At 49.1% G+C, this 23979-nt stretch overlaps 1 protein-coding gene across 1 annotated transcript in view; it reads right to left on the bottom strand.

Moving 5' to 3' along the window:
* Positions 1-400: 400 nt before the first annotated feature.
* CCDC57 (coiled-coil domain containing 57) overlaps positions 401-23979 on the bottom strand; it is a 94499-nt gene continuing 70920 nt past the window's right edge. The window contains exon 18 of the mRNA XM_089901516.1: positions 401-603. Within this exon, the coding sequence (XP_089757642.1) occupies positions 401-603 (203 nt within the window). The remainder of the gene's footprint in view (positions 604-23979) is intronic.

Genomic DNA, 23979 nt, shown 5'->3' with positions numbered 1-23979 from the left:
GTCGAACCTTCGAATCACAAGAAACCTGGCCACGAGAGCCACACATGCAAAGCCCAGGAAATCTTTTACTGTCCTTCCCAAGTTAAAAGAACAATTCGGGGCTCTGCAATCGGCCCACGAGGTGCCTTAGCAGCACTGCGGAGGCTGCTCTTCAGTTCACTGCACACACACACACACACACACACACACACACACACACACACACACACACACACACACACACACACACACACACCCCTCTGATATGGAGATAAAGCCACCAAGGAGGCGGAGGGAGAAGAGACCAAGATGGATTGGAAGGGAGGAGGAGGGGGGAAGGGGGAAGGGGGAGGAGGAGGAGGAAGAAGGGGGATGAGAAGAAGGGGGAGGGGTGGGGGAGGGAGGAGGAGGGGCGGGGAGGTCAGTCCTTGGAGTTGTAGTTACGAATCTTGGGGGGCTGCTGGCAGCCTTTAGGTTTTGCAGGATGAACCCTGGGGTGTCTGGCAGGCTTGCCCCTTGCTTGGGCTTCCATCTTCATCCCTTCGACGGCAAAGGCCGCCCAAGGCACCAGGGAGCTCCCCTCGGGGTGTTGGAGGCTGTAGGCTGCTGGAGGTGCTGGGTGCTCTAGCAGTGAAGAGAAAAGAGAAAGGAGGGTGCGTCATCATGGGGCAGGAAGGGGCAGGACGCGGTGTGTACAGAGAGCTGGGTTCACTGAGTGCGAGTGGCCGAGCTGCTCACCAGCAGGAACCAGAGACCCCATGCCTGCCCTGGTTCCTCGCAGGAGCCCATGCCGGGGCAACAGCTGTTCCTGGGGGTTCTGGCCCTGGTGTCCCCGCAAAGAAGGTCTGTGTGGGCACGTGCTCTCCAGATGCTCTGCAGGGCCTGGGCCTGCTCCTCCACTGGGCACTCAGGACATTTGGCCCTGAAAATGACATCTCCTGTCGTGCATATTTTGCAATAGGTCCCACGGAGGTACCAGGGTTAATGGTTGACTCACGACACTTCCCAGGCATTTCCCAGGCTGTCAACTACCCCCTGCCCTCTGGCCATGCTTGCCGGGCATCTCCAACCACGCAGCAGCCCCAACATGCGTGGCCAGGCACAGGCCAAGGACCCGGGAGCTGCACCACATGTCACAGGTATGGGCCAATGCTCCAGGGCAGCCCTTCCAAAATATTGGCAACGACTGTCTTTGCACTAGGGCACCATAGGTGATTTTTTAAAAAGTTCTTTGAGCTCTTCTCTATTTTCCTAGTTTTTAGAACTAAGAATGTATTTCTTTCTTTCTTTTTTTTTTTTTGTGGTACGCGGGCCTCTCACTGTTGTGGCCTCTCCCATTGAGGAGCACAGGCTCTGGACGCGCAGGCTTAGTGGCCATGGCTCACGGGCCCAGCCGCTCCACGGCATGTGGGATCTTCCTGGACTGGGGCACGAACCCATGTCCCCTGCATCGGCAGGCAGACTCTCAACCACTGCGCCACCAGGGAAGCCCTGTATTTCTTTTTTAAAAGTACCAAGAAGACGTACAAGAATGTGCTGTACAACATGGGGAATAGAGACAGTATTTTGTAATAACTGTAAATGGAGTGTAACCCTTTAAAAACTGTATAAAAAATAAAAAATAAAAATAAATAAAAAGCAATTGTGAGATGCAAGCTCAGGGGCGGCTCTCCTTCCTGGGCTGGCCCAGCAGGCAGGGCCGGGGTCTGGAGCTCCAGGAGGGTCTGCACTAAAAGACAATGCTGGGACTTCCCTGGCAGTCCAGTGGTTAAGACTCCATGCTTCCACTGCAGGGGGCACAGGTGCTATCCCTGTTGGGAACTAAGATCCCACATACCACATGGTGAGGCCAAAAAATAAATTAAATAAAAGACAATGCTGCCCCAGGGTGTAAAGACAGGTGGGGCCTGGCCAACTGGCACTGGCATCTCACACGTGTGACACACACTGCAGTGACGCACACCGTCTAGCCAGTGTCACCGAGCCCACCCCCCTGGGTCTGGTGGTGGGACGCTGTGGGGAGAGGTCTGGAAGGCCTGCCCAGCGCATGGCCGCGTGCTGTACAGGTGGACGACAGGAACCAACCTGGGCAAGACTTGAGGCCGAGGACAGGCCAGCTGCACAGCCTCTGGAGGAAAAGAACAGTGCTGGTGTGGAGCTGGGAGATGGGAAAGGCCTGGGCTTTGAAAGCACACACACAGGGCTGCGTGCTGGGCTTCTTCCAGCGACTCCAGCACCATGAGCTCGGGGTCTGCCAGGGGCACCCAGGCCCTGGCCCCCTCTCTCATCTTGTGCTCTTTCTGCTCCTCTGGCCTCTGGAGATATCTGGAACCATTCCTCCTTTCCCGGAGCCTCCAGGGGTCACACCCACTGGCCTCCCCAGAGCCCTCAGCCCCAAAGCTGGGCCAGGTTCTGCTCTCCTCCTGCCCAGCGCCTCCGTGCGCTGGGTCCTGGAGTGGGGTGAGGATGTGCGTCCCTGGACGTCCCCAGGCTCCCTTCTGCTTCCACTGGCCATGGCTGCCTCTCCTTCTCTGGGAAAGCGCCCGTGTCTGTGGTTCTTAAACCCCAGACGAACTCCTCCTCTCTACACAGAGACACTCCCACCCCAGATGCCTTTACAAGTACTTATACAGGGATCTCTGGTCAGCTCCATGCTGCTCACTTGGTTTCCTCCTGGAATGCAGCGGCCACTGGGGAGGGGCAGGGTCAGGACCCTGACCGCTGTGATGCTGGGGGTCCTTCCCTATAACTCGAGGGAGCGGCCCCTTCAGGGGTTCTGTGGGCATGACCTGAGTCCATCCCAGAGTCTCCACCTGGAGGCTCCTGGAGAAAGTGAGGTGGAGGGAGAAGGGCCAGCCCAGGCCCCAAGACCTTTGCTTGGGAGGCCAAGCTCCCTGTGCCCGGCTGTCAGGAGCTGTCTGCCAGTTCAGCCGGATGCCAGGCACGTGGTTCCACTGTGTGCTGGGAGCACAGGCCAGGCAGACCCACCTATCTGCCTGCGGGCAGGGCCTCTGAGCCGAGGCTGGGAGGATGGCACAGGCGGCCTTGCAGGCTCTGGTTTTTGTCCCTGTCCTCGCAGTGTCACCCTGAGGGGGTGACTGGCTCCTCCAGGACAGGCTCCCGGGGCAGGGCAGTCCTGGCTCAGGCACGAAGCTGGACACCTCAGGCCTGCTCTCCTCAGGACACTCCCTGTGCCCGAGCCGTGGTCTCCGCTTGGTTAATCTGCGCCCTCACTCGGACCAGGAGCTGGTGTGTGGAAGCGAGGCTCCCACCGTGCTCTCTGCCTGCTCTCCCTTGCCTGACCTGCTCTGCTGTCTTTCTGCACTGGTTCTGATCAGGCTTCAGGGAAATCTGGGGGCACAGCACTTGCCTCTCATGGGCTGCTGGTCCAGCTCCAGCTCTCAGGAAGGTTCAGTGAGATGCCGAAGACCTCCCAGTATGAACCCGGGAGCAGGACGGGGGGCCCTGCAGGGGCTGACAGTGCCAAGGGGGGTGTGGGCCTGCACTTATGGTGGGCGGCCTTCCCCACAACCTTCCTGGCGCCTGTAATGACCTTGAGCCTGGAAGTTCTTGTGGACCAGCGCCCCGGGGGAAGTGGGCTAGTCTCCTGTCTTAGGGCCTCCTAGGGCTGGCTCTTTGAGCAGAGCTCTCTGGAGGCTCGGAACTGCTGGTCAGCTCCCTTCTGAGTTGGCTTCTAGGCTGCCTGCTTTCAGGGTGACCCTGAGCACGCCTGCCAGGCCTGTAAGGGCAGTTGGAAGGGCTGGGGACTCAGCTGCACTCCTGAGAAAGGGGATATGGAGCCATGTCTGCCGTGGCTCTCCAGAGCCTTCACTGGAGCTGGGTGGCTGCTCTAGACGCAGGTACCAGTTGTGGCCTTGGCCACAGGGGACGAGGCCTCCTCAGGCTCACTTCAGCCTCAGCTGCCCTAGCCAGTCCTTCCCTCTCCTCTCTGGGTGACCACCTCTGCGTGCCGGCGGCCCCTCGTTTCTGTCGAGACCTCTCTCTTGCTTCCCTGGGAGCCCCTTAAGCCCCAAAGTTCAACATTTCTCAAATTGGGGGAATGACACCCCCAGGTCTCCTCGTGGATCAGTGGTTAAAAGTTAGATTCCGTTACACTCCTCACCCCCAAATCCTTCCAAGGCTTCCCACCACTGTTGGGATAGAGCCCCAAGCCTTCCGTGTATGATGGGTGTGGATGGTGGGCATGACCTGGACCCCGAGCAGCCCGGCCCTGCCGGGAGCTGCTGCTGGCCCCTGGTGCAGAGGCTCTGGGAGGACACTCCCAGGCCCGACTCTACTCAGCCGGGTGGAGGAGGGGCAGGCAGGAAACGCCAGATCCTTCAGGGTCCTGTAGCCACCCCCAGCCTTGGGCTGGGGACGCTGCCCCGACCAACCTGGTTAACAGAGCAGCATCACCACTCCTCCCCCTCCCTTCCTGAAGTTAAGGCCTGACACTAACCCCTAACCGCTCCTGCTTACCATCATTTTGGGGGTACCTCCTCCCTGGTTCTGGGCTCATCCAGGACTGTATGCTAGCGCCCCTCAGTGTGGCCCAGTGTGGTTTCCATCTTGGGCTTTGGGAAGGGCTGCCGGGCCGCAGGGTGCCAGGACTTGGGCAGGGGACTTAGCAGAAATACCCTGTGGCAGAGGACGTGAGGAGAGCCGGCACCGCCTCCATGGTGACTCTACCCCTTTTCGGGGCCTGTCTGAGCCCCAGCTCCCCAGAGGAGAGGGGCTGGCAGAGGCCAGGTCAGGTGGGCAGGCACCAGGCGCATGGGTGCAGGCGTGGGCAAGGAGGAAATGGCACCAGGACAGAGGTCAGGGCAGTGGGGGCTGGGGTCAGGTGGCAGAAAGCAGAGGCTGGGCCACCAAGCCTGGCTGGGTCCCTCCTTTGGAGGGAAGAGGGCTGGCGGGGCTGCCTGGCCGGGGGGGGATCCGAGTGCCCAGGCTGCACCCAGAGAGCCTGTGTCCTCTGTAAGGCATGTGTGGGGACAGCAGGGAGGGCACAGATGAGCACATGGGGTGGGGTAGATTCTGATCTGCCTTCTTTCCAGAGATCAAAGACTGAAAACCTGATAAACAAGATGACATTCATGAAAGGTACACTTTCAAAGGGACCTGTGGGGGCTCTGCCCCCAGGTAGGCCAGGCCGGGCACCCAAGCACCACTGGAGATCCTCATGTGGAGGGGCTGCCCACCTCTGCACCCAGCCAGGGTGCGGACCGGCAGGCCACACGCCTTGAAGGGCTGCCCTCTGCTCCTTCTTGGCGGAGGGACAGCTGTGAGTGAGGCAATGCTCTCCTATTCCACAGAAACGTGCCCCCTCGGGAGGGCCACCAATTAGCCACAAGCACACTGGCTGCCTGCCTTGTTCCAGGCCCCGTGAGTCCGGACCAGGCTCCAGGCGATGAGCCTGAGGACCCTGTGGGCTGCTTTGGGTCCCCACCCCCGCAAACACCACCCCCCACCCCCTTCAGGAGGAGAGGCCAGTGACAGTCGTGCCCTGCAGGGCGGGCGGCCAGCGGGAGTGAGCTCTGCGCAGACCTACTGCGTGTCCGGTAGCTCCCCACAGCTTCTCTGCTGCTCCCTGTCTGATTTCAGCTCAAGTGGGAGGCCTGAGGCTGGCAAAGAGGCCAGGAGGCCTCTCCAGGGGCCTGGGCTGCCAGAACGACTGACCGTGTGAGCAGAAGTGTGGCATTTGCCGAGTGCCTCCACGGTGCCAGGCCTGGCTCCAGGCGAAGCTTCCTGGGCACACACCTGCCTCACGCCTGGCCCCTACACAGGGGCTGCGGGACCCCCGTCCTGACACAGAGGTGGTGCAGCTGGGCCGAGAGCAAAAGTCCAGGACCGTCAACCTGCAGCCGCTGGGCTGGAAGCAAGAATGCAGCTCTTGCCCCTCTGTCAGGCCTCCCTTGGGCACTGCCAGGAGGAGGGTGCCTGTGCAGCTCTGAACGCCTGACCCACGTCCCACCCCATGAATTGGGAGCCCCTTCTGTAGATGGCTGGGCTTTTCTGCCCATCTGCAGAGTTCCCTCAGTCCCCATGTGGACCAGGGAGGCCCAGCCCTGGTCGTAGAGTGAACCCCGAAACCCACATGTTTATAGCAGGGTCTGTGGAGAGCTAAACAACAGAATTTTACGCTACGAGATTTCCTGCTCACTTGTGTGTGACATCTGTAGTTCAGGATTGTAACTGGCTCTCTATTTTACACTAAAATATAAACGGAGTAGCATGTGTAATGATGCCAAAATCACTCAGGGCTGAACCTTCGAATCACAAGAAACCTGGCCACGAGAGCCACACGTGCAAAGCCCAGGAAATCTTTTACTGTCTTTCCCAAGTTAAAAAACAAATCCCTCATTTCCCAGGATTAGTTACATTGTTATTATGCTTACTTGAGGACTGAACAGCATTCTTACAGGATGTTGATGGAGGACAGAATCTGTCAGACACAAACTTTAAATCCCTACAGGGATGCAGGCACGAGGGGTTCTCAGACAAGTGGGATACAAATTCTGGTTCAATATAAGGATCCACACTGAGAATACTCTTGGGAGGAGTGCTTACAGAAGGAGAAAAGCAAATCCCGAAGAAGCTGCCAGAGACGTTAGAAATAGAGAAATCAAACCCATGCAGACCCACAACGACCCAAAATGAGAATTCCAGACACTGTGGCTGTGATGGGGTGGGGCAGCCGGTCATGGGGAGGAGGGGAGTGGGTAAAGAACGTGCCTATGGTGGGGGAACAGGAAAGTGGTAACAAGTGTGAGAAATCAGGGCTGCGTGAACATGGTGTGAGTGAGTGAAATTACCCTAGGGTAAAAGTAGAATTTGTAACTTACAGCACAGCAGCAGAAAACTTGATTTCTCCAATGAAAGGCAGGAATGTAGAAAAAAGAAACAGAAAGTAAATAAATGGGAAGTAAATAATATGTAGAATTAAGCCCAATGATAAGAACTAAATAAACATAAATGAGTTAAGCTCAGCAACGAAGAAAAAAATTCTCAAATTGGATTAAAAAAAACAAACAGGACTTCCCTGGTGGCACAGTGCTTAAGAATCCGCCTGCCAATGCAGGGGACACAGGCTTGATCCCTGCTCCGGGAAGATCCCACATGCCGCGGAGCAACCAAACCCGTGCGCCACAACTACTGAGCCTGCCTTCTAAAGCCTGCGAGCCATAACTACTGAGCCCACGTGCCACAACTACTGAAGCCTGTGCGCCTAGAGACCGTGCTCCGCAACAAGAGAAGCCACCGCAATGAGAAGCCCGCACACCACAACGAAGAGTAGCCCCTGCTCACCGCACCTAGAGAAAGCCCGCGTGCAGCAACGAAGACCCAACGCAGCCAAAAATAAATAAATAAATAAATTTATATTAAAAAAACAACAACAAGATCCAACAAAATGTTGTATAAAAGACCCATTTAAAACAAAAGACAGGGAATTCCCTGGCAGTCCAGTGTCCAGTGGTTAGGACTCTGTGCTTCCACTGCTGGGGGCCTGGGTTTGATTGATCCCTGGTTGAGGAACTAAGATGTCCCAAGCCGTGTGGTGAGGCCAAAAGAAAACAAACATAAAAATTGAAAACAAAACAAAACAAAAAATAGAATTAGGCACAAAGTGTCATAAGGGGCAAAGAAGAACTCTGTGTTCTGGTGAAGGGACAACTTCAAAACATATCAAATGACATCTGACAGAGCTGCAGAGCAAAATAGATAATCCAAAACAGGTAGGTGAAGGTTTTAATCACCCCTGTTGATCACAAACCCACACAGAGATGGCAAAGACTTAGTCAATGGAATAATTACCTTGAGTTATTAGACACAGAGACGTCTAAACTAATAGGCAGATAATACATTTTTTTTTTTTTTTGGCCAAACACAGTCCACACACAGAATCAGACCACACATCAGGTCACAGAACAAGTCTCAATTCATTCCAAATAAAATACAATAAAATTAGAAATCAACATCTAAATTCCCCCAAATTTCTTCTGCCTTGAAACTGGCTAATGTACTACTGAATGATCCTTGAGTTATACAGGAAATCAAATAGTGAATTAAAAAATATTTAGAATTGAATCTCAGAATTTGTAGGACAGAGCTGAAACAGCTTTAACTACACTTATCTGGAAACACTAACAGTTAAAACTACCAGGAGATGAGCTAGCCTCCAATGGGAGAAGTGGGAGAGTAAGGAACAGAACAAACTTGGGAACAGGAAAAAGGATGTCACAGCGTTAAAGGCAAGTTTCAGTGACATAGAATCTCCAAGAAAACAGCAGCACAGAGTATCAACAGAACCCAAACTGCTATCTGCAGAGATTAATAAGATTAACCTCTGCCAAGACTGATCCAAAAAAGGGAGAGAAAATGAACATGGCAGGGGAATAACTGGGTAAAAATGAATGTTATAAAGACCTACTCACGAGTAAGTTAACAAAATCTAGATGAAATGGAAAGTTACAAAACCATTTGAAATGTCCAACAATTATTAAGAAAATTGAAATGATGATCAAAAACTTCCCTCCCCAAAGACCGGTGGCTCAGATGGCTTTACAGGAGGTTCTACTGAATTTTCAAAGAAACCAAAATTTCAAGGAATAGTCAATTTCTATCTTATTCCAATTATTCAGAAAAGTAGAAAAAGAGCGAAAGCTACCCAGCTCATTTTATAAGTAATCTACATTCCCAAACCAGATAAGGACCACCCAAGAAAAAATTACAGGCCCGTTTAACTCATAAATGTAGCTATAAAAACTGTATATAAACATTAGCAAATCAAATCAAATAAGTATTAAAAATATATCATTATCAAGTATAGTTTATCCCAGTAATGCAAAGCTGTTTCAATATCAGAAAATCTACCACCATATTTCACCACAATAAGCAAAAAAAAAATATGATTATCATAATCAATGCAGAAAAACAGCTGATGAGGTTTAACACTTACTTATGATGAAAACTCTTAGTAAATCAAGAATGTAGGGGCTTCCCTGGTGGCTCAGTGGTTAAGAATCTGCCTGCCAATGTAAGGGACATGGGTTCGAGCCCTGGTCCGGGAAGATCCCACATACCACGGAGCAACTAATCCCGTGCACTGCAACTACTGAGCCTGCACTGTAGAGCCCGTGAGCCACAACTACTGAGCCTGCGCACCACAACTACTGAGCCTGTGCTCTAGAGCCTGCAAGCCACAGCTACTGAAGCCCACATGCATAGAGCCCATGCTCCACAACAAGAGAAGCCACCACAATGAGAAGCCCTCACACTGAAAGGAAGAGTAGCCCCCGCTCGCCGCAACTAGAGAAAGCCCACGTGCAGCAACAAAGACCCAACTCAGCCAAAAATAAATAAATAAATAAATTTATTTAAAAAAAAAAAAGAATGTAAGGGAAGGGATTTCCTTGGTGGCCTAGTGGTTAGGACTCTGCACTCCCAATGCAGGGGGCCGATCCCTGGTCCAGGAACTAGACTCCACATGCATGCCGCAACTAAGAGTTCACATGCCACAACTAAGGAGCCGGTGAGCTGCAACTAAGGAGCCTGCCTGCCTGCTGCAACTAAGACCCAATGCAACCAAAAAAAAAAAAAGGAAAAAATTTTAACTTGATAGATGTTGTATTTTAAAAACACACAGCAATCACTTTATTTAGTGGAAAACTAGCCTCAATCTCCTCAACTCAGAGAATGAGACAAGATGTCCATGATGACACTCCTGTTAATATGATTCCAGGGCCCCAACCAGCTCTGTAAGGAAAGCAAACTAAACAGGACTATAAGTACTGAAGGGAAGAAACACTCACTATTTGAAGACAGCAAGATCATCCACTTAGGGAAAAAAGCACCAAAGACAAACTATTAGTGTTAATGTGGAAGTTCAGCAAGGGGGGTGGACAGATCAGCCTGCTTACTACAGAGCACTTCTCTACAGAACTGTAACCATCTAGTAAATAGGATAAAGTACTGGAAATAGCAAGAAAACTCTAAACCAGCCTGCCACCTGTTTTGTAAATGAAGTCTCACTGGGATGCAGCCGGATGCCTTGTCATCGTTGTCTGTGGCCAGAGGGTGGCCACTATTTCCACTGCTGCTTCTGCCTCCAGCACCTGGGGGCCTTCCCTCAGCGAAGGAGGATCTAGGCCACCCTCTCTTTACAAAGTGAGTGTGAAATCTGCAGTGTTCTCCAGAGAGCAAATGACCGCTTATGAATCAAGAAACCAGAAGTGGGTTTGTTCTATACACTGATTCTAATGGTTTTTAAAGTTGAGGTACTATTTCTTTAAACAAAATCTTGAGTGCAGGCCTGCAGGGAAGGGCAGCTCTGGCTGGGATGAGGGTAGGAAGCCAGAGGCTCCTTCATCCCTCCCACCCCCCAGGGCTCTCGAGGCCCTTCCGAGAGGCCCTGGGGCCCGCTAAGAGGGCACTGTTGACAGTAATGACCTCCCCTAGGAGTCCTGAGTGCCACAGTGGAGGATAATTAAGAGAGCCTGAGTAAACTGATAGGAATTACAAGAATTCTGCAAGGACCTGCAGCGGCCATCAAATGTGAGGCAAGTTGACACTGGTGTCTTTCTCACTTTGGCCCTTCTTGGGTTCGCCTGTGACAGACGCAGATCTCCTAGACTACAAACTGAGACTGGAAGGGACCATGGGGCAGGAGAGAGACAGAATGTAGACAGCAGAACATAGAGAGCAGAAGCTCCCAGCTGCTGTCTGGGTGATGCTAAACACAGGAGATCCTTTGCTGTTTTTTTAAAAAAAATAACTTCTATTGAGCTATAATTTACAAACAATAAAATGTACCCATTTTAAGTGTGCATTTCAATGGGTTGTAGAAAATGTATATATCCATGTATGTGGAACATTTCCATCACTCCAAACATCCCTACCCCCGGCCCTAAGCAACCACCAATCTGCTTTCTGTCATTACTGACTGTATGGCTCGTTTCTAGAAAAAGCATACACTAGGTACTGTTTTTTTTTTTTCTTGCGGTACTCGGGCCTCTCACTGTTGTGGTCCCCGCTGCGGAGCACAGGCTCCGGACGCGCAGGCTCAGCGGCCATGGCTCACGGGCCCAGCCGCTCCGCGGCACGTGGGATCCTCCCGGACCAGGGCACGAACCCGTGTCCCCCGCATCGTCAGGCGGACTCTCAACCACTGCGCCACCGGGGAAGCCCCACTAGGTGCTGTTTGATGTCTGGCTCTTCCAGAGATCAAAGAAATGTTTCTGAGTTCCTGTTGTCATATGTATCGGTAGTTCTTTTGCTTGGGGAGTAGTAGTCCACCATACGGCTACATAGTAATTTGCTTTTCCATTTATGTGTTGATGGACATCTGTGTTGTTCCCAGTCTGACATTCACGTTAACGCCTTCCGGTGCGCGCATGTTTCTATCTCTCTCCCACGGTTACCATGGAATTGAATGGCTAGGTTGTGTAGTAAGAAAGTCTTTTTTAAGAACCTGCCAAGCTATTTTCCAAAGCAGTTGACCATCCTGTGTTCCCTCAGGCTGTGTGAGTTCCAGCCCCTCCACATCCTCGCTACCACTTGATATTGTCATGTTTTTGTATGTTTTCGGTTATCTGAGTGAAGGAACGTGTAGTGGCACCTCGCTGTGGTTTAAATTTGCATTTCCCTGATGACTAACAATGAGTAGCTTTCATGGGCTTGCTGGCCATTTGTATCTCTTCTATTGTAAAGTGTCTTTTCTAGTATTCTGGCTATTTTAAAAAATTAGGCTATTCATTTACTACTGAGTTGTAAAGTTCTTTGAATATTCTGGACACGAGTCCTTGATATGTGTTCAAATATTTTTTCCCAGCCTGTGGCTTATCTTTTCATCTTCTTGACAGTGTCATTGGAGATGTAGAACTTTAACATTTTGATGAAGTCCAATCTAGCAAATTTTTTTTCATTTATGGTTGGAACTTTTTTTTAGTCCTAAGAAATTTTTGCCTATCCCAAAGTCACAAAGATTTTCTCCTATGCTTTCTTCTAGAAGTTTTATAGTTTTAATTTTAAATTTAGGCTTATGATAGATTTTGATTTAATTTTTGTATTTGGTAAAAGAGTTGAGATTTGTTTTTTCCCCACATGGATATCTAGTTGTTCCAGCACAATTAATTGCATAAACAATCCATTCCTCTTAAGTTACATTAATTGAAAAATCAATCAACGTGTGTGTGTGTGTGTGTGTGTGTGTGTGTGTGTGTGTGTGTGTGTGTCTATTTTTTGTCCTTATGCCAACAGCATACTGTCATGTTTACTAGAGCTTTATAGTAAGTCTTACAATCAGGTAGTTTAAGTGACTTCAACTGTTCTTTTTCAGGATTGCTTTGGATGTTCTGTATCTTTTGCATTTCCATGTAAATTTTAATTTTCAATTTCAATTTTAAAAGCCTGCTGGGATTTTAATTCAGATTGTTGTTAAATCTATAGATAAATTTTGCAAGGAATGACATCTTAACATTGAGTCTTCTGATCCATGAATATGCCATATCTCCATTATTTGGGTCTTAATTTTCTCTGCAACGATTTTTTTTTTTTCAGTGTACAGATATTGGTTTAGTATGTCCCTAAGTATTTCATGGTTTTGGATGCTATTGTTAATGGTATTTTTATTGCAATTTCCAGTTTTTCATTGCTAGATATATAATTGATTTGCTGTATTGATCTCATATCCTGGGCCTTTGCTAAAGTCACTCTTTAGGTCTAGTAGGTTTTTTTTTTGGTAGGTTATTTACAATTGTTATGTACTAGATAATGCAGTGTGTGAATGAAACAGTTTTACTTCTTCTTTTGCATTCTGTATGTCCAGCCTCCCTGCTTTTTTACATGACTAGGACTACCAGCACAGTGTGGAATGCAAGTGTGAAAGTGGGATCAGCCTTTCACCACCAAGTGAAATACTAGCTGCAGGTTTTTCATGGATTCCCTTTATCAGGGTGAACAAGTTCCCTTCTATTCCTAATTTGCTGAGGGTTTAAAAAATCATGAGTGGATGTTCAATTTTGTTAAATACTTTTTCTGTATTTATTGAGACATATCATATGGTTTTCCTTTTTTAATCTGTTAATATAGCATGTTGATGTTTTAATGTTATACCAACCTGTCATTGCTGAGAGAACACCCACTGGGTCAGGATGTGCTATGCTTTTCACGTATCATTGGATTTGATACTCTAGTAAGGATTTTTTGGTCTATATTCATTAAGGATATTGGTCCAGAGTTTTCTCTTCCTGTAATGTCTTTGTCTGGTCTTGGTGTCAGGGTAGTGCTGGTGTCATAAAATGAATTGAATATCTTCTTTCATCCTTTGTTTTTTGAAAATGAGTTTGGGTGGAATTAATATTATTTCTTTCTTAAATGTTTTATAGACTTCACCAGTGAAGCCACCTGGCCTGGAGTTTTCTTTGTGGGAAGGTTTTAAGTTAAACATTCAAGTGCTTGAATAAATACGGGCATATTCACGTTTCTATTTCTTCTTGAATCAGTTTTTGGTAACTTGGGTCTTTCAGAGAACTTGCCAATTTTATCTAACTTAATTTGTGAAACTATTGGCATGTAGTCGTTCTTATTATTCCATTATTGTCTTCTTTTTTTCTTTTGGCCATGCCACACGGCGTGTGGGATCTTAGTTCCCCAACCAGGGATTGAACCCATGCCCCCCTGCAGTGGAAGTGCGGAGTCCTAACCACTTGACCACCAGGGAAGTCCCTTATTTTTCTAGCTTCTTAAGGTGAAGGTGTAGAGATCACTGATTTCAGACCAACGTGCTTCTCTAATGTAAGAATTTAAAGGTATAAATTTCTAAGCACTCCTTTGTGATTTCTTTGTTGATCAATGGATTATTTAGAAGTGTTCTATGTTCAAAATTTTTGGATATTTTTCTAGATATCTTTCTGTTATTGATTTCCAGTGGAATTCCTCTGTGGTCAGGAAACATATTCTGTATGATTCCAATCCTCTTAAATTTATTGAGACCGGTTTTTATGGCCCAATATATGGTCTAGTTTGTTGACTGTTCCATGTGTACCTGAAAAGATTGTATATTCTGCTGTTATTGTCCGGAGAGGTCTAAACATGTCAGTTAGGTCATGGTGGTTAATAGTGAGGTACAAGTCTTTTCTATCCCCAATGATTTTCTGTCTACTTGCGCTATCAATTACTGATAGAGAAGCACTGAACTCTCCACTTGTAATTATGGATGTGTCTATATCTCTTTTCATTCCTGTGAGTTTTCACTTCATGTGTTTTAAAGCTCTCTTATGAGGAGCATACACACTTAGGATTGTTATATCTTCCTGATTAATTGACTTTTTTTTAAATGTTTAATGTTATGTATCAACTTAGCTGGGCCACAGTGTCCAGATCTGTGGTCAAACGTTAATCTGGATGTTTCTGTGAAGATTTTTTTTTTATTTTATTTATTTATTTTTGGCCGTGTTGGGTCTTCGCTGCTGCACGTGGGCTTCCTCTAGTTGCGGTGAGCGGGGGCTACTCTTTGTTGCGGTGTGCGGGCTTCTCATTGCAGTGGCTTCTCTCATTGTGGAGCACGGGCTCTAGGCGCGCAGGCTTCAGTAGTTGTGGCATGTGGGCTCAGTAGTTGTGGCTCACGGGCTCTAGAGCACAGGCTCAGTAGTTGTGGCACACGAGCTTAGTGGCTCTGCAGCATGTGGGATCTTCCTGGACCAGGGATCGAACCTGTGTCCCCTGCATTGGCAGGCGGATTCTCAACCACTGTGCCACTGGGGAAGCCCCAAGATTTTTTTTTTAATTTAATTTATTTATTTTGGTTGCTCTGGGTCTTAGTTGCAGCAGGCGGGCTCCTTAGCCGTGACTCGCGGGCTCCTTAGTTGCAGCTTGTGGGCTCCTTACTTGTGGCATGCGAACTCCTGGTTGCGGTATGCATGTGGGATCTAGTTCCCTGACTGGGGATAGAACCTGCGTCCCCTGCATTGGAAGGCAGCTTCTTAACCACTGCACCACCAGGGAAGTGCTTAATTGACTTCTGTATCATCATGAAATGTCCCTTTTTATCTCTGGTAACATACCCTGTTGGAACGTCTGCTTTGCCTGATTTTCTTAATTTGTGTCTTTATATTGAGACTGGGTTTCGGGACTTCCCTGGCGGCGCAGTGGTGAAGAATCGCCTGCCAATGCAGGGGACATGGGTTCGAGCCATGGTCTGGGAAGATCCCACATGCCACGGAGCAACTAAGCTCGTGCACCGCAGCTACTGAGCCTGTGTTCTAGAGCCCTCGCGCCACAACTACTGAAGCCCGCACACCTAGAGCCCGTGCTCCGCAACAAGAGAAGCCACTGCAATGAGAAGCCTGCGCACCGCAATGAAGAGCAGCCCCTGCTCGCCACAACTAGAGAAAGCCTGCGCACAGCAACAAAGACCCAATGCAGCCAAAAATAAATAAATAAATAAATTTATTTAAAAAATAAAGTGGGTTTCCTGTACACAGTACATAGACGAGGCTTGCCTTTCTCCCCCAGTTGGCGTTTTAATGGAATGTTTAGAACATTACATTTAATGTTGTTATTAACATGGCTGGTTCTAAATGTATCTTCTTGCTAAATTGTTTTCTATTTATCTGATCTGTCCTTTGTTCCTCTTTCCTGCCTACTTCTTAAAAAATTAATTTATTTTTTAAGTTTTTGGCTGCGTTGGGTCTTCATTGCTGTGCGTGGGCTTTCTCTAGTTGCGGCGAGCAGGGGGGCTACTCTGTTGCAGCGCGCGGGCTTCTCATTGCGGTGGCTCCTCTTGTTGCAGAGCACGGGCTCTAGGCGCATGGGCTTCAGTAGTTGTGGCACTCGGGCTCAGTAGTTGTGGCTCGCGGGCTCTAGACCATAGACTCAGTAGTTGTGGCGCACGGGTTTGGTTGCTCTGAGGCATGTGGGATCTTCCCGGACCAGGGCTCGAACCTGTGTCCCCTGTATTGCCAGGCGGATTCTTAACCACTGCACCACCAGGGAAGTCCCTTCCTGCCTACTTTTGAATTTATGTTTTTTATCCCATTTTATCAATATCTCCACTACTGCTCTATTAGCTATACTTCTTTGTGGGTTTCGTTTGTTTGTTTTTGAATGGTTGCACTATGGTTTATGCATTTTTAACTTATTACATTCTACGCTGAAGTAATATTATACAACTTCACGTATGAGAGCCCTACAGGAGTGTACTTCCTTTTCCCTTTCCCACCATTTATGCCATTTTGTCATACATTTTACTTGTACATGTATCACAAACCCCATCGTACACTGTTATCATGTGTGCTTTAAACAGCCAGTGATCTTTCAAAGAAAAACACAAGCCTATCTCTGTCGTTTACCCACAAACCCACGCTGCTGCCTCTATATTTCTGATGACCCCAGTTTTCATCTGCTGTCATTTCCTTTGCCTGAAGAACATCCTTTACTAGTTCTTGTAGCATAGGTCGGTTGGTGATTAATTCTATCTGATTTGTTTGTCTGTGAACGTTTTTATTTTGCCTCCATTATTGAAGGATACTTCTGCTAGGTATAGAATTCTATTTCGGCAGCTCCTTTTTCTTTTGGCTTAGAGACGATGATCCCTTGTCTTCTGGCACGTACAGTTTCTGAAGAGAAGCCTGTCATAATTTTTATCTTCATTCATCTCCATATAATGTGTCTTTTATTTTTCTTTGACTGCTTTTAAGATTTTACTTTATCACTGATTTTCAGAAACTTGATTATGATATTCCCTGGGTTGCATTTGTGCCCATGTGTCTATCCTGATGCTTGGGGTAGACAAATTTCTCAGATCTGTGAGTTAAGAGTTTTCGTCAAATTTAGAAAAAAATAGTCATTATTTCTTCAAACACTTTTTCTGCCCATCTTTCTCTCCTCTCTGTTAAGACTAATGGATGCTATCTTCCAGGTTGCTGGGGCTGTTTTCTATCCCCCATGTTTTCTTTCTGTGTGTCATTTTGGGTCGATTCTATTGCTATGTCTTCAAGTTCCCTGTTTTTTCTTCTGCCATCTCTATTCTACTGTTAATCCCATCCAATGTATTTTCTTTATCAAATATTGTATTTTTCATCTAGAAGTTTTGTTTGGTTCTTTTTTATATTTTCAGTTCTTCTCATTATGTACGTATTTTCCTTTAAATACCTGAAAATAGTCGTAACAGTCCTTTTAACGTCTTTGCTTGTTTCCTCATTTCTGTCATTTCTGGACCTCTTTCTATTGAATGGTTTTTCTCTTGGCTTTGGATCACATTTGCCTGTTTCTTCAAAAATCTTATAATTTTTAAGCTGGCTGTTGGATATTTTAAGTATTGTGTTGAAATTTCGACTTTTTTTTTTAGAGTGTTGGGCTTTGTTTTGTAGGCAGTTAGGTTCCTCATTTGGTCATTTCAAAGATTGTTTTTAAGCTTTTCTAAAGTAAGTCTAGATGGGCCTGCACTTCAGAGACAGTGAGCTCTACGACCAAGGTGTAACTTCTCTGGGTATCCACTGAATGAAGGCTGGAGCTTGAATATCTACCCACCCCATGAGAGCTCTGGAAATGGTTGTGCTTATAAGCTGTCTTTCCTTTGCCTGGGTTTGTGGAGTTTTATTCCGTACATCTATGGGCTAGTACACAGTAAGGACTCAAGACAATCCCTATTCAGACTTCTGGAGCTCTCTTCTGCATATCCCTCCCCCTGCTTCTCTGGACTCTTCCCTGCAACTTCCAGCCCCTCTGCCTCCCCGAACTGCAATTCCTGTTTCCTCCACCCAGGAAGGCACTGAACCCTGCCTGGTGTTCCCCTCCCTGAGCCTGCAGCAGAAATCCAGGGGGACCAGGAAGGTGCCTCATTTGTTTCCCTTCTTTCAAGAAGCACACTCCTGTGCTACTTATTTTCCAATGTCTGAAAACAGTTGTTTCATATATTTTGTTTATGGAGGGATGTTAATGTCTAGTCCTTAGCCTGGCCAGAAGCAGGAGTGACTGCTGGTCATGCTGTGGCCCCAGAATAAACATCACTAAAGTATAAGCTGATTTGGCTATATCTTAAAGTATTTACTGTGTTTTAAAAGTTATTTCAACACAAGTTTTTTCCTAAGTGGCAGGAAAAGTTGTTTCATCATAACAACTTCAAGAAAATAGCTAACAAAGATCTATTTGACTATCTGTTTCTCAAAAAGTTTAGAGGATACTCTGTACTTCCCCAAATGTCTCAGGTTATAATAATCAGGAAAGGCAGGAAGCTGGAGTTGCTCACCGAATTCAAGGTGCTGCGCTGCTCCCTCCTCTGACCAGAACACCGGTTCTTAGATTTCTGCGGCTGCAGTGACAGAGGATGCTGACAGGGGGTGCACGCTGGTGAACCTGGCTCTCATTCAGTCCCATCTTCAGAGTAGTAATGGGCAGAGCCAAAAGGACAAACGTGATGCTGGCAAAACAGGGCAGGACCCCTTCGTCCCCCCGGATCCTGGAACAGTTCTGGTCACGCTGCTCAGTGAGCCTCTGGCTGTGCTCCCTTGGGCAGCTCCCATTACCATCCACCCCAAGAGGCCGCTGTGACAGTGGCTGCTGAGAGTGTGGGCTGAGCCTTTCTGATGGCTCGTGTTCCACCCTCACACGTGTCTGGTGTGGAGGACAGCCCCTCCCCAGGCTCATGCTGGCCTCCCTCCCCATGCATCAGGCTCGCCAGTCTCCAAGCTGGGTCTGCCATCTCACTGTGACGCACCAGAAGCCTGGTGCCCACCTTCTAGGACAGAGTCTCAGACCCAAGGAGAATTCTTTGGTTTGCACACAGGTCTGAGGACCACAGATGGGGAGAAGAGAATGTAATATTCCAGGTGTGTTTACCCTGGAATCACAGACTGTTCTCTGAGGTGAGATTTCACCTTTTCTTATCACAAGTCCAACCACAAGCGGCTGCTCCTTCCATCTTTCACTCAATGCAGCGCTGGGGCATCTGAATCTGCTCTCCTGTGCTTAGCCCCTAGGTTTACTGAGAAACACAAAGCACGTGTGGGGAGGCCAGATGGTGATACTCCTGGTCTTGAGGGCGTGCAGACGAGGTGACTCTAAGGTCCTGTGTTCAGAGTATGTATCTACGTCCTCAGAGCACAGCTGGGCCGGCAGAGCCGTGGCTGAATCACAACCTGCCTTCAGAGATTGGCCCCAAATGCTGTTTCTGAGTCCAAGCGTCCTTCAGGGAAGGTCCGGAACAGTCTCCACTCAAAAACACACAAGACCAGGGTGAGCTGGTGTCCTGGGGGCCCACTTAGCCCTATTCATAGGCTGGTGACACCCTGCAGAATGGCCCACTAACCACGAAGACGAGACTGGGGAACTTGGCACGTTCGCTCTGCAGTCAATCATGTGTGACTCTCAGAATAGGAGAATCTCAGTTTACCTGGCACTCATTTTATTCCCGGTCTGAGAAGGTGCTTTGCTGGAGCAAGTCCCCTGGAGCTGGAGGCCACACAGACCACGTACCACTAGGCATGGCTGGATCTGGCTCCCAGGGGTCTGTAGCTCACAGACGGAGCTGCAATTTGGCCCTACTTTGATTTTTAAATTAGTTGCCAATATTCAAAAACTGAAACATTCTATATAAAAAACAAGATTTCTATCATCTTAAAAAACTGGAAGATCTGGCTTGCTGGAGCCACACTGCCATGGAGGGGCAGCCACGGAGTGGAGTCACCAACTGCCCCCGCTGGACAGGCCAGATGGCCGGGCCACCAACCCCCTCCAGTGAGCACCGCCCTGCAGCCCGCACGGCTCTGCCGCCGTCACTCAGCCACCTGCTGCCTGGTCCCCGGGGCTCTGGTGTCTCGGACCCTTCTCAGCCAGGTCCTGGTCCACGAACTGGGGGCTATGTGACCTTGGGCAAGCAGCCTAGCATCTCTGGGCCTGGGTCTCTTCATCTGAATGTCGAGCCCTGGCCTCCAGAAGCTGCTGGGAGAGGAATCCATTGTGGCGGGCAGAGTGCGATCCGGGCTAATGGCGATACCGGGCACTATGTGAGCAAACACTGGGCTGAGAACAGGCGGTGGTTGTTTGTTGGCTTCCTGGATCCTCAGAACAGCCTGGCAACTATGACTTAGGTGTCATCTCTACAGTGAGATCTGCACAGAAATGTTCTCACTATACAGGGCTTAAAAATAACTTTGGATTAGCAACCAGTTAACAGGCTCATGCATGCTCCATCTTGAAATCTTACGCAACCCTCGTTAAAGGAAAAAATTTTAATTTCAGGAGAAACTAATATGATTTTCAGAAGAATAAAAATTTAAAGGAAAAAACCTCAACACTAACATTGTACCCTTTAAAAACGTTATCCCCTTTCACTCCCTCATCCTCAGTGGGTGGGGAGCACCCAGGGGAAGAGTCTCCACCCAGGAGAAAGCAGGGTACACAGCCGGACTGCTCAGGACCTTCTCAGACCCCACAGCAGAAACCTAGGGACCTCGCTCCATGCCAGCCCCAGCACCAGCCAGGCCACAGGGGTGCTGGGCCGTGCTCAGAACACTGAAATGTGGGAAGGTGTGTCCGGCCCCCAGGGCAGGGCCGGGCAGGTGCCTCTCTTTCTGAAGGAGTGCTGCATTCCTCAGGAGCTTCTGCCCATTATCTGTGTGACCCCAGGGACAACCTTGGCCCCTCCTGACTTTCTGCCCTGAGGATGAGGCCAGGCCTCTTCCCTCTGGGACTCCAGGGGGTGGAATGAGGGTTGGGACTTGGGAACTCCGGCCTTGGGCGGTGAGGTGTCCTGTTTTGAAAACAGGACCCAGTGGCTGGATGGCATTGGTTTGCTGTGGGAGTGGCTTCCTTAGCACAGGTGGGCACTCAACAAATACTAGCTTCTAGCTGGACTCCTCTCTTTTAAAAAACCCATTCAGGCTGCATTTATTTGTAAAAGTCATGTCCAGCCCCTCCCCGTCTCTCACGCCCAGGCCTCTTCCCAGAGCAGGGGCCACAGGCCCTTCTAGAGCACTTTTCTACCCTCTGTGTCCTGACTTCAAGACCACAGCGAATATGCATTTTCTTCTGTTGCTACCTTTCATAGTCACCTTAAAAAAGGGTACAAACCTGAACGACATACAAACCACACATAAAATGGCCAATCTTACCCATCATTTAAAAACTGCAAATTAAAACCCGTATTTTCACCTATCAGACTGGCAAAAAAAAGAAAATGCTTGAGAAAAATCCACCAGTATTGGAGTGAGGAAAGACGCTTTACACCCTGTGGCCATGAACATGAATTGCACCAACTCTTTGAGGGCGATTTGGTAACACCTCCCAGAGCTCAGACCACTCACACCTTTGACCCAGCGATTTCACTCCTAGACACTCACCTGACCACACACTCCCACAAGCAACCACCCACACCAGCAGACTCGCTGAAGTACTGCAAACTACAAGCGACTCGAGTGTCCGTGAATGTGAGACAGGCGAAAGGAAGCACTTACGCAGGGGACCACTGAACTACTGAAAAGATCTGTGAGCTCTGTGTCAACCAAAATGGAGAAACACCGCAGACAGCACTTTACACAGCAGGAAGAGGATACGCACACACATTTAAATACATGCTTCCGTAGCCATGGAGTGCAAAGCGTGTCCGGAGAAGAGCAGGGGACAGGTGGCCAGGTGGGCAGGGAAGCGGAAACGGAGAAGACTGACTTTCACTGAAAACCCTCTGCGCTGTTTTAGTTTATTTCTTAGCCACAAGGAGGTGTCACTCACGCTGGACGAGGTCTGGAGCCCCTCTGCTCCAGTGGATGCGCCATGTCGTGCTAACCTGGGCCGCCTGCACATGCAGCACGGACACTAGGGAGGCTGATGACTCCCAACCACCCCTGGGGCAGATTCACCAATAAATGCCCTCCAAGAAGGCCAAGCGGCTGAGCCGCCCCCTCTAGGCCCAGGATCAGCTCTCCAAGGGCTGCTTTGCTGACAGGTCAAACATCCACATTTTCTGGTACTGCCCTGGCTGAGTGTTTCCGCCCCTGTACCTCTGGTCAACCTGGATGAGTTATTTATATATGACTGATCTTTGTCATGTTGCTTCAAAATATCTTTCTAGTTGGGTTATTTTTGAGGTTAAGAAAGAATACCTTAGAAATCTGTGATTTTTAAGTCACATCTAAGGTTATAACCTTCTAGTCATTTGTAAATAGTTCCAATTCTGCATATTTTTAGGTTTGATTTTAAGGCATTTAACTGTGCCTGGGCTGCGTTTTAGTGTGTGTGGTCTGGGTGCGGGCTGTGAGGATGGAAGCATGCTGTGTCCCCACCTTGCTGTGTCTGGGCTCTGATTTGCAGGCTCTGCTGGGGAAGGGTTTCTGCTCTGTGCCTGCCACCCAGCCATGAGGCTGGGTCTTGCTACTCCCCCTTCCCCATGCATTTTATTGCTCTAGAACTTGAAAATCCACTTATTTTAGCTTCAAGAGAAACTCTGTATTTATTTATTTATTTATTGATTGATTGATTGATTGATTGATTGATTGCGGTACGCGTGCCTCTCACTCTTGTGGCCGCTCCCATTGCAGAGCACAGGCTCCGGACGCGCAGGCTCAGCGGCCATGGCTCACAGGCCCAGCCGCTCCGCAGCATGTGGGATCTTCCCGGATAGGGGCACAAACCTGTGTCCCCTGCATCGGCAGGCGGACTCTCAACCACTGCACCACCAGGGAAGCCCTCTGTCCATATTTTGTTACACTAACTGGTTACTTCAATTTGGAGAAAACAGCTGTCTTTATAATATTTAATACTCCATCCAGGAAGAGTCTGTCTTTCAAATCTTATACTTTTTAGACAATGCTTGGTTGTTTCTCTAATCACATGCACTTCCTGAGCCTCTAGATCCTTGAGCTGCGGACCCAAGGCCTTGCTGGGCTCCCATTCTTCCCAGTTATCTTCCTGCACATCCTGATTGAGCACCTATTGTGTACCTGTCTGTGCTGGCCAGGGGTCAAGGATCAAGGAAGATGCCCCCACCCCTACATTCTTCCAGCAGACAGAACAGAATCAAGATAAATGAGAAAAATAGCACGTGGTCTGGAGGCTAGTGCTAAGGGGGAAGAAAGCCAGGTAGGGAGTGAACTTTAGCAAGGGAGGGATTCAAGGAACAGGCAGGTGCTGGGGAGAGGAAGGTAGAGGGTGCCCACACGTGCACAGGGGTCAGGGGTCCGCAGGTATGGGGTGGGGGTGTGTCCACAGTCCACAGGTGCAGGAGGGAGCTGGGCTGCATGTGTCTGGGGAGGAGGGGAGATGGGGTCGGAGTCCTTGAGCCACTGCTGCCAGGAAGTGGGGGGAGGAGGGGAAGGAAGGGGAGGGGAGGGGAGAAGAGGGACCGGGTACTGTCCAGATGCAGCAAGAATTAGGGTGAGAGGAGGCTGGGCATGGAGAGGCCACACCCTGCGAACCACAGATCCAGGAGGATGGAGGAGGGGGCTATAGTGGCCCTGGGATCTGGGGTGCAGCAGGGCCGAGGATGTCAGGCTGCGGCCTGCCTTGAGACCAGGTTGCAGCAGGACTCTGTAAGGCCGGCAAAGCGGCAGCTCTGTGTGCATGTGGGAGGAAGGGGGAGGACGTCAGGGAGGGGCGGGGCAAAGGTAGGAGGGGCGGGGCATAAGTAGGAGGGGCAGGGACAGGCGTGGGGGGTGCGGTCAGGGCAGAGGTGGGAGGGGCGGCCCTGGCCCCACCTCAAAACCATGAGTGTGGCCTTTCAGCAGGAAAACCTCCCTCCACCCTGAGAAACACCACGTAGTTATTCATGTTATTAATGCAGATGCCACAAATTGTTAAACTCTCTCGTTATCACTTTTAACTCAGTTCATGACTGCTAGGTCTCACAGTTTGCTACTCAAAATGCGCCGAAAATGTAAAAAAAATGCAGAGGACAAGACATCCCACCTTCCAGAATGGAGCTTCCAGACTGCTTGACTGCGGACTGAAGCCCACGCAATCCTTTATCATAAATACTAACAGGCTTACGTCTTAACCAGAGCTGTGGTTATC

Source organism: Delphinapterus leucas, chromosome 19 (assembly GCF_059928025.1).
Source record: "Delphinapterus leucas isolate spDelLeu-1000000601 "Yukka" chromosome 19, BTC_Dleu_Yukka2, whole genome shotgun sequence".
NCBI classification, from domain to species: Eukaryota; Metazoa; Chordata; class Mammalia; order Artiodactyla; family Monodontidae; genus Delphinapterus; species Delphinapterus leucas.
The sequence above is the reverse complement of the archived record's forward strand: the minus strand, read 5'-3'. Positions and strand labels throughout refer to the sequence as shown.